Genomic DNA, 13050 nt, shown 5'->3' with positions numbered 1-13050 from the left:
AACCCAAGAAATGCTATTGCAAATCTTGAATACACGGTATTATGTATGTGCTGATGGGGTTGCACACAAATTTAAAACCCTGCTAGTTACAAAATGCTAAATATCTTAGCTAATAGTCTTAGGCCACATAGTTGAGAGCTGCAGAAAGGTCAGTCTTCTCACAAGTCCATTTTTACATGAGTAGCAATACATTTTCATCCACAGATGAGCACTGGGACCTGCCAGTAAAGCATGCATCTTAAGTTCAAACTTAACTCAAGTATATCTTGGGGATAGACATACCAAGAATAATCCAAAGAACTTTAGGAAGTTGTCCAAGCCAATCTAAACTGAACAAATGAACATTTATTCTTAAGCGTGAGACACAAAACATCTAGCCCTTTTAACTTTTTTACGTTTCAAGCGATAACATAGGATTTCTAGTATTGAAATATGCTCACCGGACTCCATCTAGTGGTCACATAACTTTCAGCTTTCTGAAGTTGAAGTGAGTATTCTGGGCTCTTAAATTTTGATTGATAAGAAAACAACAACAAAAATTTATTATTATTAGAGAGCTACAGAACAAGTTGCTAATTATAGGGCATTATTTTCAGAAACACAGATGAAACCATGCCAGAATAAATAACGGTCAACAGTACAGCAGACCAGACAAAAAAAATGTTAAAAGCCAGTTTTTGAGCAATCTCACAGCGTTCAGAGAAGAGCAGCAGAAACTTCAGGGCTCACGCATCCTTTTATACTTTTAATCCATCTATGGAGGTTATTCAGGTTCAGGTCTTTCTCCTTCCCTTTGTTCCTAGTTCAGTCAGGAACAAGCTCCAACTTCCCCTCCAGCAGACTATTAGCTGCCAAAATATTATGCTGGAAGTATTGTCCCTTGAACTTTACCAGCAAGACTGTATACAGTAGGATTTTTTTTTTTTTCCTATTAGAAACCTCACATTTCATGTGAGGAAAAACTTACTGGGTCATGCCGTATGCTCTGGCTCAATAATTTTGTATATTAATTTCTTCCCAGCCATCTAAGGCCATATACAATACCAGGCAAGTATCTCTGAGGTGGTAACAAGCCTGGCAAGCAAGAATCCCAAGACAATTTCTGAAGGAAACTAGAATAGCAACCTTCAAATAATTATGATGTGTGTCATCTCTTCATTAACCTGAATGCTCTTTTTAAACTTACTGACGTTTGAGGTCCAATATGAATTTAAAATCCCTCTTGGACTAGCAAACAGTAAGAGTGAAGCCTCCTTGAACATTCCTTAAAGGCAAACATACTACCATGATTTTCAGTTAAACCACCTACTAAACCAGATGACATTACACTGCACAAGTATTAGTGCCAGTGCATGCAAATATGCCTGGCAGAAAGAGGTGTGAAATACCACTTCTCATCATCACTGTACTGGGGCAAGTGAGAAACAGGCTAGATGAGGTGACTTTAAATCTTATTTTCACAAAGCTTCAGTTCTGTATTATTCTATTGCTTGGCTGTAGTCACTTACAACCATGCCTACAAACGAGCCTAGAAAGGCATCAAGTGAAGTGCAAGCAGATTCTCTGTCAGTATCAGTGCCCTGGTGAAGAACAGTACTTCTTCTGAAATGAAAGGATATAAAAACTATTATGCAACATTAAAGAACAAAGAGCACAAAATAGCATTAGCAATGCAATCAGACTGGAAAATGGACAGCTACCTTTCCATCACCTGAAAACCAAAGCCTCTCTTCTATATGTTAATATCCACAATACTAGCTAGCATTTGCATTTGACTTGATTTCTTGACAAACCTGTTAAAATGAGACCATGAGCTATCTTACTAGCCTTTGCCTCTCCCACTGAAAAGACCCAGCTCTTTCTGTGGAGCTTCTGTTTTTCTTATTCATGTATGTTTCAGTACTTCTTTCAGCATATGAAGGGCAGCTGTGCCTTGGGTAACTATTAAGGTAGCAAGATTGTATATCTTAATGTCAAAACACAAATATCCAAAGGCAGTGGAGGCTCTGGACCTGCAAGCTGAAACCAAATTAAATGTCTACAAATTCAGCTACATTGAATTCCAGGCTCCTGAAATCAATTACATTTCACTTAGATAACACAAAAATTGCAACGTATTACATTCTGCACTGATGTAACCAGATATTTAAATGCCTTCTCTACTTAAAATTATGCAAGCGTTACTCATTCTGAGTATAACGTGTAGTCGCTTTTTGTTGGGGGATTAATTTTATAGTAGTAAAAACATAAACTCCTGTCTTACCTCTGAATTCACCAAATAACTCCTTCCCATCCACAGAGTACCTGGAAGTACTACAAGCAGTTTAGTCTGTGCATCAAATTTCCAAACCTAGATCAGTATCTGTCAACATGCCATCTCTTTTTAAGTCAATAGCTACACCTGAGTATCAAAAAGCACCCAGAAGTACACAAAGCAGCAGCTAAGGATAGCTAAGGATTATTTATTTACACTGATGGATCTATATTACAGGCTTCCCTGTATTCTAGCAGCTCTGGATCAGCATTACTCCTCCTAAGCTTTGCTATGACTACACTTAAATCTTTACTTTTTTTTTAAATCATTGTGGGTGGTTCTTGTTTTGTTGGGGGAAGAGTGGTGTTTTAAAGCGGATTTTGGTTGCTTAGTCAATTTTAGGTGAGGTCACTTGATATTCCCACTGCACAAACAACTATGTTTCTTCGTAGAAGAAACTTCAAAAGGGACTATTTGATTTCAACTTGTAGGGAGTTTAACTTGTTTATACACAAACCTATTCACCCGTGAAAATTTCAAACAAGTTGAAAAGAGTGAGGTATCATTTTGAAAAGTGAATGGTTTTGTTGATATTTTTTGTCCCATATTTTTTAATTTCTAGTATTCTTTCCTAGAATCATCACTAGAAGAAACTTTTTCAGGAGTACTACAAAAGCAGTTAGGAGAAAAAAAGCCAGTCTAAACCATGTTTCCTTGATGTGCTCTGAATTATAAAGTTGTAATTTCTTCCAGAACTACCAGCATTGACAATATTGTCCATAACAAAGTCTACTTTACATAACCTTTCCACAGAAATCCTGTGAATCAGATTTTTCAGACAATGTTCAGCCCCAACTGACTTATTTCTTCCTCCTCATTGTCTCAAGATAGAAAAATGATCCAGAACTTTGATGTTCTTTTTTTACACATCAATTCCAGGGGCTGAATAACAAATTTCCTTCTTAAACTACCTGACATCCTTTCCTTCAGCTGGTGAGCAGAAAGAAATTCTAGCTGGTCCTCTAATGGGAACAGGCCTTTTTATTCAGAGAGCTCCCCAAACCAAAGCTTGGCCTGGGCCCAGAGGCTTAAAACTAGAATTCCAGATAAGGACTGGATTTACGCTGACACCAGCAAGTACTCCAGTCTGAATCAGCCTGTGATCTGCTTGCTTCCTCAGCACACAGAGCTAAGATTACTTTGTTCTTAAAAAGCAAATTAACACCTTACAGAACAAGTACATGGAAGAGTCCAGTTCTAGGCTCCCCAGCACGAGAGCCACAGACATACTGGAAAGAGTCCAGCGAAGAGCCACAAAAATGATGGACTGGAGCATCTCTCCTATGAGGAAAGGCTGAGAGAGCTGGGACTGTTCAGCCTAAGGAGAAGGCTCAGAAGATCTCATCAATGCATATGAATACCTGAAGGGAGGGTGCCAAGGAGGACAGAGCCAGGTTCTGCTCAGTGGTGCCCAGGGACAGGATCAGAGGCAACGGGCACAAACTGAAACATGGGAGGTTCCCTCTGAACATCAGGAAACACTTTTTTTTTAATGTGAGGGTGGTCAAGCACTGGCACAAGTTGTGGATTCTTCATCCTTGGCGATACTCAAAAGCTGTTTCAACACAGCCCTGGGCAACCAGCTCTAGGTGGCCCTGCTTGAGCAGAGGATTAGACCAAATGACCTCCAGAAGTCACTTCCAGCTTCAGCCAGCCTGTGATTGTGTGAGAGAACCACAGCACCCCTTCACACCACATGCCTTGGAGAGATCTTCCCTGCTGCCTTTTTTTTTTTTTTTTTTCCCCTTCATTCTGGATATGCACCCGTAGCCCCAAGGCAACACCACTACCTTAAATGGAGCACTACTCACAGAATGGAGTGGTTCGTTTCACCAGTCTGAGGTGCCGGATCCAGACAGAGGTTTCAACAAAGGCTCTTGATTCTTTCTTTCTCATATTTCCCTCACTTGAACTGCCTGTGCCTCCAAACCAGGCAGCAATCTCTGGACACAGCAGGAGAACGCAGAAGACAGTATCTGGATTCCCCATTCCTCCTCTCACATCTGATTCATGGGGCACAGATGAGGAGATGACAAACTGTTCTAACAGACACAGTAATTCATCCTTACACCAACAAAGAATCCCATCCCCCACCCCCGCAGTCAGATTAAGAATTTTATTTTCCTAATGTTTCCGCAGCAAAGCTGCTCTTTCTCTCAACCAGTCACAGTGGGAATGCAGTAGAACACAACCTCAGCTACAGATGTTGGATTCCTCTGACCAAACCTTTGTGCTCCAGAACAGTTTTCTTCATAAAACCCCCTTCAGAGCTTCTGCTCAACTTTCTGAAGACCTTTAGACATCTAGTAAACTTTTTTCCAAAGCAGAGTCCATTGCACCAATGAAATTCTGGCCCTCACTTTGTACAAGAAATCTTGTCCATAACATTAACCAGGTTGGTTTTTAAGGCCTCTGAGACAGGTTTGTTGTTGTTTTTTTAATATTACAGGAAGTCTCTATGTTGAGAAAATATATGCTCACTTTTATTCTCACAAAAAGAACTTTAAGGCCCTTTACAGAAAAAAATAAAAACAAAACCATAGCTTTCTCATGATGCAATACCTACCACTATTTCACAGATTATTAAATTTAAGGTATGAAGTACATCAGTGCCTCTGGAGTAAGACAGAATGTAAGCCCCCCATCACAAACCTATCTATCCTCTAAATTAAGGTCTAGAATAAGTTACATGCTCAGAATTATTGGAGTATCTTCTCATCTTTAGATATAAGTTATTTCAAAAATATTTCAATGAGAAAGGCATTGTGTAATACATGGACTACTTGTGCAACTTTATGCCTTTTCTACCTTGCATAATTAATGCTTTTCACGGACACAGACAACCTAAGGGGGAGCAAGGAAGAATGAATTTGCCTTCACCCTCTTTCAAATACAGGAGTTTTGCCTTCAGTGTCTACCTCAATTGAAGTCAACCTCAAAATCAAAACTAAACACTAGCTAAGGAAGAAAGTTTTATGTACTTTTTTAATATATAGTATTTACTTTTTTTTTTTTTTTTTTTTTTTTTTTAAGATCACTGTACTAGGTAAGCTCTTCAACTGCCATCAGAAATTTCAGGTCTAAATAAGAGCTTCCTGGACACCACTGCTGAAGATGTTACACCCTTTCTTTAGCTCCATAAAGAGCCACTGGCACCGAATCACATCTAACAGTTACAGAAATTATTAACTAAAAGCAATATAAGCAATACATTTCTCAGAAGGACACGATCAAGCTTCCTGCTACCTGGAAAACGGAACTCCCCTTATTTGCTTCAATGACTTATTGGTAAATTTTCTTTACTATTTTAAAGCAAACATGCATGAGTTTGGCAGAATCTTAAAGTTACCACAAAAATACAAATATATAGTAAAACTGCCAAATTCACAAATTGTTGAGTTTGCATATACATGCATATATCCGATGGTTATCTAACCTCAGGCACACACTACTCACATGCAAGTGGCCACTCAGTCTAATAACCATACGTGCTTAAAAGTAACTTGAACATCTACGTCTATGCAACAGGAAAAACAGTTGACATTAAAGGCCTGGTTTTGAAAATGAGTAGAAGCACAATGCAGCATAACCAAATGACTACGTTATAAAACATATGTGTTTTAAGTTTATTGCACAAGACCTTCAACAAGGGAAAAAAAATAATCAGAGAGTTGTGAAATTCCCAAGTTTCAGGTGTAATGAGCTCTACTTCCATTGAGATACAAATATGTGATCCTGATTGAGTATTAAAGGGCATGAGTAGGAAGAAGAGAGGAAAAAAGAAGGTATAGTGTGGTATTCTGTGCTGCATGAGAGCTGCTGCCACCAAGAACTGAAAGCCCAATCCAGCATCAACCTACATCTGACATTTGCTGTATTAGAAGCAACTATTTTAAAGCATTTACTCCTCTATTTTAAACTTAATTATCCTTATCTAGTGGGATAGAAAAAGTTCCAGAAAATAATAAGGAAATAAGGTGCAGCTACCGGGAATGATGATCTTGTTGTTGAATGGTTAAACATATTTTTGCTCACACAAAAATTCAGCTGTCCTGTATTTTTCCCCCCTCACATTCCCTTTCTGAACAAGAAGCTTACTCACATTTAAAATTCAAATAAGTTTAATGGTATTTATTAGTAGAAACTTAAGTGCTATAGTCCAGACTCTGAATCCTCACAACCACAGAAATGTCTATCACACCCAGTAAGTTTTCTTAGCAGTATCAGACTTGCCAGAAATAACACGTACTATTCTTGCTAGTGGTTTGTATCCAATCAAAAAGGCTTTTACATGCGCTTTGCTGAAATAAAATTAGCACCTTTATCAAAAAGATCTTATACTCTGGCAATTTTTATTTCCTTTAGGAAAGGTGAGTGGTACATACCATCAACTAACTTCTTCAGGGTTGAGTATCAGGTTTTTTCCCCCCCCAAGTAAAGAGAAAGTTCAACAGTTCAGAAAGTGACTGAATAAGTATTAGCGTTCGCATCAAGTTCCTCCAAGATGAGATGTGTTGGGATGATGCTCATTGTCAGCAACGGTTTTTCCTTTAAAATCTTGAGTGTCAGTTGTCTCCCTGCTTTCACTCATCCATTCATAACAATTTACTTCTTCCAAATTTCTTAACCTATACAATTTCACATTCCATTTACAGAAAGCTCAAGCTTTATCTGTGTTTCCAGCTTTTCCGTACCCATCAGCTCTAAAAGATCCCAGTCCTCCCTCATCCCTTCAGCATTACATACCACTTCTGAATTCCTGCTTTCCTAAAGCAAGCCATCAACTATGTCTTTCTACACAAACACTGCAACTGAAATCTCACAGTTAATGAGGTTCCAAATACTCCATTCATCATATACAGAGAAGCCGCTTTGCAGAAAAGCACACAAGCCCTCTATGCACAGGGCATATGAAAGGATACAGCAATAAGAAATGAAAATACCAAACCAAAATGAATACTACATAATCCTCCCAGTAACTGTATTCTTGGAAAAACACTGTGTTAAAAACATTGTAATAATATAGCATAGAGTGCACCTATCCGTCTTTTTTATGGAGTTGAGATTCACAGAAAGCAGAGATCAGGATTGGAAAGACAAAGCTGACGTCCCATTAAAATCAAGAATAAGTCTTCTTTAAAAAAAAAAAAAAAAAAAAAAAAAGAGAGAGAGAGAACATCAGTGAGTTTGAGATCAAGAGTCATTAGGAGATCCAAGCATTGTCTTTATGATATACTGATTTTCTTCCACATCTGAAAAGCTGAATTTCTACAAGAGTTTTAGAACTCAAGAGCTTTACCAGGTACCCAAAGTTAACATATAAAGCCCAAAGCTGTATTAAGATGTGATGATTTCAGCCTTCAAATACTCAAACCTATTTTATACATCCAAATCAAAAAGGAAAACTGCACAGAACAATCTAAGATTCACTCAGATTTCCTCCTGTTTTCCCCGTATCTCCAGTTTCTTCTGTACAATGTTAATTTCAACACAGGGGAAACAACTTTTGCTGCATTATTTGGTATATTTAAACATTTTCATCATCTGCATATTTGATAATGTCATTTTATTGACAGCTAGGCAAAAGCAGACCAAATCTGGTATGTCAAACATTCTCTTAATTGCTTATTATCTGTAAGTGTCAGCTTAATTTAATATAGGGTGGAACACATTGTTTTGTCACTGAGGTAATTTATCACTAACATATCATTGAACAAGACACCACATATCCCTCCAGTGGTGCTACTGATCTGTATACAACTTGCTTTGGGTAACTCATCACCACTTAAAGAGACCTCTTCCAATTATGTGTAATACTAAAATCGCATTGAAAATTGCTCTTGGTAAGATTGCTGGTTTAAGAGACAGACTTGTCATCCCTGTAGTCTTCTTCCCCAGACATAAATGTATTGGGGTGGCCAGAGGCAAGTCACATGGCTAGCCTGAAGTCAAAACAACATCAACAATGCACAAGACGATATTCAACAAGGATGCTACTGTCAAGCAGAAAATAGCAAAAACTGAACCCAAATAATCAAGATAATATATTGTGTGCCTTATACCACAGTGAAAAGCTGGTTGCCAGATATGAAGTTTTCAGTTCAGCCAACCAAACTGTACTTGTTGGTTCAACAAACTAAATCTAACAGAAGGAATGTATGAGACGTCAAATGCTGACAAGGTAGCTTGCTTCATTCTGTGATGAAAACTAGCTTGGCGAACCACATCTGCTTAATGTTTTTTTACTACTCAGCTGAGCTATTTAGTCTGTCAGTTGGCTGAAAATCTCTGACTTTTAGTTCCAATGAAGAGTAATCTGAAAATTTGAGATACGCACCTACTGACATGCTGTTTTCAGTCCTGTTTCATCAGTATGATCCTAGGAACATTTATAAAGCAGAAAAGACAAGCATATTTTAGAAATATGATCTAATAAGCCTCATTTAAAGATGGGAAATGCCTTTTTTTTTTTTTAAGTCTAGTGATACATTGTTCACAGTAAAAGTGGATGGAACTGTGAAACAGTAGCAACAATAACAAGTTAAAGAATCTATACAACCTCAGAGGTATTAGCGGTTCACTTTTATCTGTTACTGTAAGTAACAACTGGATGATTTGCATCACTGCTCAGTACATTCTGCTGCAGAGATGTACAGCAGAAGCAATATTTGGTTCTACATATCTGGACAGATCACCCACCAAGAACGACTAGTTTGAAATCATTCTTTCGTATCTCCAGGTTCTACACTGCAAGCCTAGCCAATGGAAAACAGCTTCTGTATTTTTTTGGTATCGGAAAACTTCAGTATTTGTTCATAAGCAAGTGATGACAGTAAGACCACATTAGTTACCAATGCTGAATGATGTTTTAAGCAAGACATTTTGTTGACAACCCAGTTCAAAAAATCCTGGTGGGGTGCTCTATCAAAGAGCTTTGAGAGGCAGCTTAGGAAAGAAAAGTGGGTCGTCTTTTCTTCAAAGCCATGGATCTGAATAGATTATTCCACAACCACTATAATACTGGTAAGAATCCTATGTTCATCAGGTCAGCCTAAGAGATTTTTCAGATAATAAAGTCCAGAAACTCCATCAGCTAAGAAACAGGTCAACCTGTCAAACATATAGGAGTAAATATTTTTAAGAAGTCTTTTATAGAAAAAAAAACCCCAAACCAAAAAACAACAACCACACACACACAAACCAAAAAACACTATCCCACCTAAACACCTCCTTTAAAAAAAAAAAAAAAAAAAAAAAAAAAAAAAAAGTACAGTTTCATTCCAAATGCTCAACAAAAAGAGTTACAGTACGTTCAAAGGAGGAAGACAAGGTAAAAAGGTAAAGGTAAACCTGCAATCACTAGCCTTTTATTTCATGATTTAAACAGTATGTGATCAGGAAGACAGGAGTTCAGTGACAAAATGAACAGCATTTATGACAGTAGGAAAGACATAACAGCAGGGGCAAAATATAGCTGAAACAGGAAGGTGAACTTTAGCACAAGATTGTATGGGAGAGAGATGGGAGTTTTGCTCCATGCATCAAGCTAACAGAAAAGAACCACAAACCTGACATGAATGTTAAGTTGCCACAAATGGCAAGTGACTATTTTTGTTTTCTAAAGTAGTGGCAAAAGACCTTAGCCAGAATAAGGTTGAGCCAGTACGCCACTTCCCACCATCACTTCTTTCATCTCCTGAAAATTCTGCAAAATATGCTGTTGTGGCAAAAATACCTGGAATATTAGTGAATACCATCCTATTATGTACTTGGTCAACCTGAATGAATTAAAGAATCGGGTAAGTATTTTCCAACTCATCTCAAGGACACTAATCATAACTGAATTAGGGAAAAAAAAAACTTCTAAAGGGGAAGGTGGGGAGGGCAGGGTTGACGTTTACTGCAAAAGAAACATTTATCCCTTTCATGCTTCCTCAATATGAAAAATATTTTTAAATACATATGTATCCTTCTTCCACTCTCCCCAGGAAAGCCTTGATCCCTGGAGAAGTGTTAACATATATTGGACGTTCATTAAACGTATATGTGCCTGCATCCTGTGGAAAGCTGTCAGTGTTCAGGTGGACCCCAAACTATGCATATTAGGTCTTCTATTATCTATTCTGTGACCCATGGTTAAATAAAGACTAATTTAATTTTAGAGCCATCGTTTTATTAAAGAAAGGTATTTGTCTTTGTATTACAGCTACACCATTGGTTACTCTCGCAACACGTAGCTATGACAAGACAAAGAGTGTTCTGCCAAGCAGTTTACAAAAGTTAGATGTGACCATACTTAGCATTAGCAAGAGTGAAAAGCAAACGACAGATCGGCTTCCAACATCAGGAATCCCAGCACCAAAAACTCTCTACTTACACCGAGTTAAGGGCTTACTAAAACATTCCCCCTGGAGATAACAAAACCACATGGAAAAAAAATGCATGCCATGAATAAGAGCCCCAAGAGAAAAGCGCTGAAAAATCTTGCTGGGGCTGTTTAAGATGTCGTCACCTGGGTACAGCCAGGCCAAAAAACCCATACTCCTCTCTCTCTCGGTCCCAGCTGCCTCAGTTCACCATCTAACACCTTCACACAAATCTACTTTCAGCAGTTTAAATTAAATTAATGCACCCGATTGCAAACTGGCAAGAACAGCTACCATGTGCTAGCACAGCACAGACAGTGGGGACAAACAACGCATTAAAACATTCCTACTACACTTGCCAGCGCTCATCTTTCATTCCGTACGACGCAACAAAAAAAAAAAAAAACAAAACGTGGGTTTAGTTGCAAAGCCCGCAGGCGGTAGCAAGACGAAAAATCCCTTCTGCACCCCTGTCTCCACACACGCGAAAGCGCTTCAGCCGAGTCAGGCCAAGCGCCAGCTGCACCCGCTCCACAGGTGAAAGAAGAGAAAAGGAGGCACAGGCAGGCCCCTCCACCTGGCCCGAGGCAGCGAACAGCGAGGAGGGGGCCGCTGCTGCCCGCAGAGCTCCGCTCGCCCTGCCCGTCCCGCACCGCCTCACGCTGAGGAGAACTTTGCGGCGGGAAGGGCGGGAGCGCCCAGCCCAGCCCGCCGGCCGCCGCATCCCATGGCGCCCGCCTGCCCGCTGGCAGCGTCCCCGCCCGGCCTGCGGTTGTTCCCGCACCTCACCCCGCCCGCGGCAGCCTCCGGGGGAGGCGAAGAGCCGCAAACCCGCCGCGGAGCCGCGCCGACCTCCTTCCCGCTCCCCCCCAGCCGCCGCCGTGACAGCCCGGGCGGGCCCGGGAGGGATCAAAGGGCCCGTCTCCTCCTCCGGGGCCGCCGCCTGCCCCTCCCGCGGCCCCGAAAGGCCCCGGTGGAGGCTCCCCCACCCCGGCCGGAACCCGCGGCTCGGGGCCCCCCGCCGCCGCCGCCGCCGTCCCCTCACGGGCCGCCCCCTCACTCACCAGAAGAACGGAGCCACGCACCACCTCGGAGACGCTCTGCCGCAGTTCGGCCGCCGTGCCGGGCTTGCTCAGCGCCCGCGTGAACTTCCGAGTCTCCGGGGCCACCAGTGCCATGGCTGCCTCCGCGCTCTCTCCGGCCCGGCCCGGCCCGGCCCGACCGCTGCCCTCACGGCCCGGCCGCCGGGCGGCCCCTCACACAGCAGCGGCGGGAGGGAGGCGGGCAGGGCGCGAGCCCCGCCGGCGGCTGCCGCAGCCGGCGCCGCTGACTCCGGCAGGTAAGCCCCTCCCCCGCGGAGCCGGCGCGCGCCGCGGCCGCGCCCCCACCCTCCACCACCTCAAGACCGCCCGGGCGCCAAGCGCGGAGGCCGATCGGGAGGGGGGGGGGGGGGGGGGGAGCGGCAGAGAGGGGCGGGGCCGCGCGCGGCCCCGCCCCCACCTGTTCCCGCGGCGCTTTATCCGATTGGGCCCCCCGTTACCTGCCCGGCTGCGACTCCCCACCCTCATTGGCTTAGCGCGGACCCGAGGCCAAGGTGAGGGGCGGGGTTCGATTGGAGCCGGATGTTCCCGCCTCTTGCCGGGCAGGCGCCGCCCTCACAGCGGGGCGGCCTGTGGTGAAGCGGCGGCGGCGGCGGTGGCGGGCCCCGCCCCGCCGTGAGGGCCCCGCCGCTTCTTCCCGGCCCCCGGCTCCTTTGGGACCCCAGTCAACGGCAGGTCGGCGGCAGAGCGCGGCCGGAGCAAGAGGTTGTCGCCTCCGAGGGCCGGGGGTAAACACGGCGCAAGCTGGGTGGGCTGCAGTGCGGTGCCCTGCCTGCCTGGGCCCCGCGCCAGCTGCTCCTGCTTGTACCTGTACGTGGGTCCGTACCGGCACGGGGCGTAGCGAAAAAGTTAAAAAAAAGTTGGGAAATGGTAGCGCTGCTCGAAGCTTCTTCGTGTTCGAGGTTTTCCTTCGTACGGTTTTCTTCCCGCAAACGGTTTCTGTCTGTGGGTGAAGTTGCACGCGTGTGCTCAGCTGTGTGAAAGCGTGCGTGGCTATAACTTTTTTTAATTGCTGTGAATGCCTTCCGAGAGGCTGGCTAGCAGTACTGTTAGCAGGGCAACAGGCGTTAGGCACCCTATGACTACATTTAAAAGCTTGGAGCAGTCGAGAGCATTAGGGCTTGCACGCCTTTATCTTCTCGGGCATCTTTTTATATGAACTAAAACCACTTTTCTGCACCTGAATATACAGCTTACTGCTGTTGGAGGGAGCCACCGCGTGCTGTGGACAAGGTGGGGTCAGGTGGGGAAAAAAAGATCACAAAGTGAT

General features: G+C 42.9%; 1 protein-coding gene across 5 annotated transcripts in view; it reads right to left on the bottom strand.

Annotated features, from left to right (window-relative positions):
- DOCK9 (dedicator of cytokinesis 9) overlaps positions 1-12086 on the bottom strand; it is a 136795-nt gene extending 124709 nt beyond the window's left edge. For 3 of the 5 annotated variants that reach the window (XM_069802417.1, XM_069802421.1, XM_069802423.1), the window contains exon 1: positions 11745-12084. In XM_069802417.1, coding sequence (XP_069658518.1) covers positions 11745-11858 — 114 coding nt within the window. In that variant the 5' untranslated portion in view covers positions 11859-12084. Of the gene's footprint in view, positions 1-11744 lie in introns of all 5 variants that reach the window. The other 2 variants (XM_069802411.1, XM_069802429.1) reach the window with 1 other exon arrangement.
- Between the last annotated feature and the right edge of the window lie 964 nt (positions 12087-13050).

This window comes from Haliaeetus albicilla, chromosome 15, assembly GCF_947461875.1.
Source record: "Haliaeetus albicilla chromosome 15, bHalAlb1.1, whole genome shotgun sequence".
Classification (NCBI taxonomy): domain Eukaryota; kingdom Metazoa; phylum Chordata; class Aves; order Accipitriformes; family Accipitridae; genus Haliaeetus; species Haliaeetus albicilla.
The sequence above is the reverse complement of the archived record's forward strand: the minus strand, read 5'-3'. Positions and strand labels throughout refer to the sequence as shown.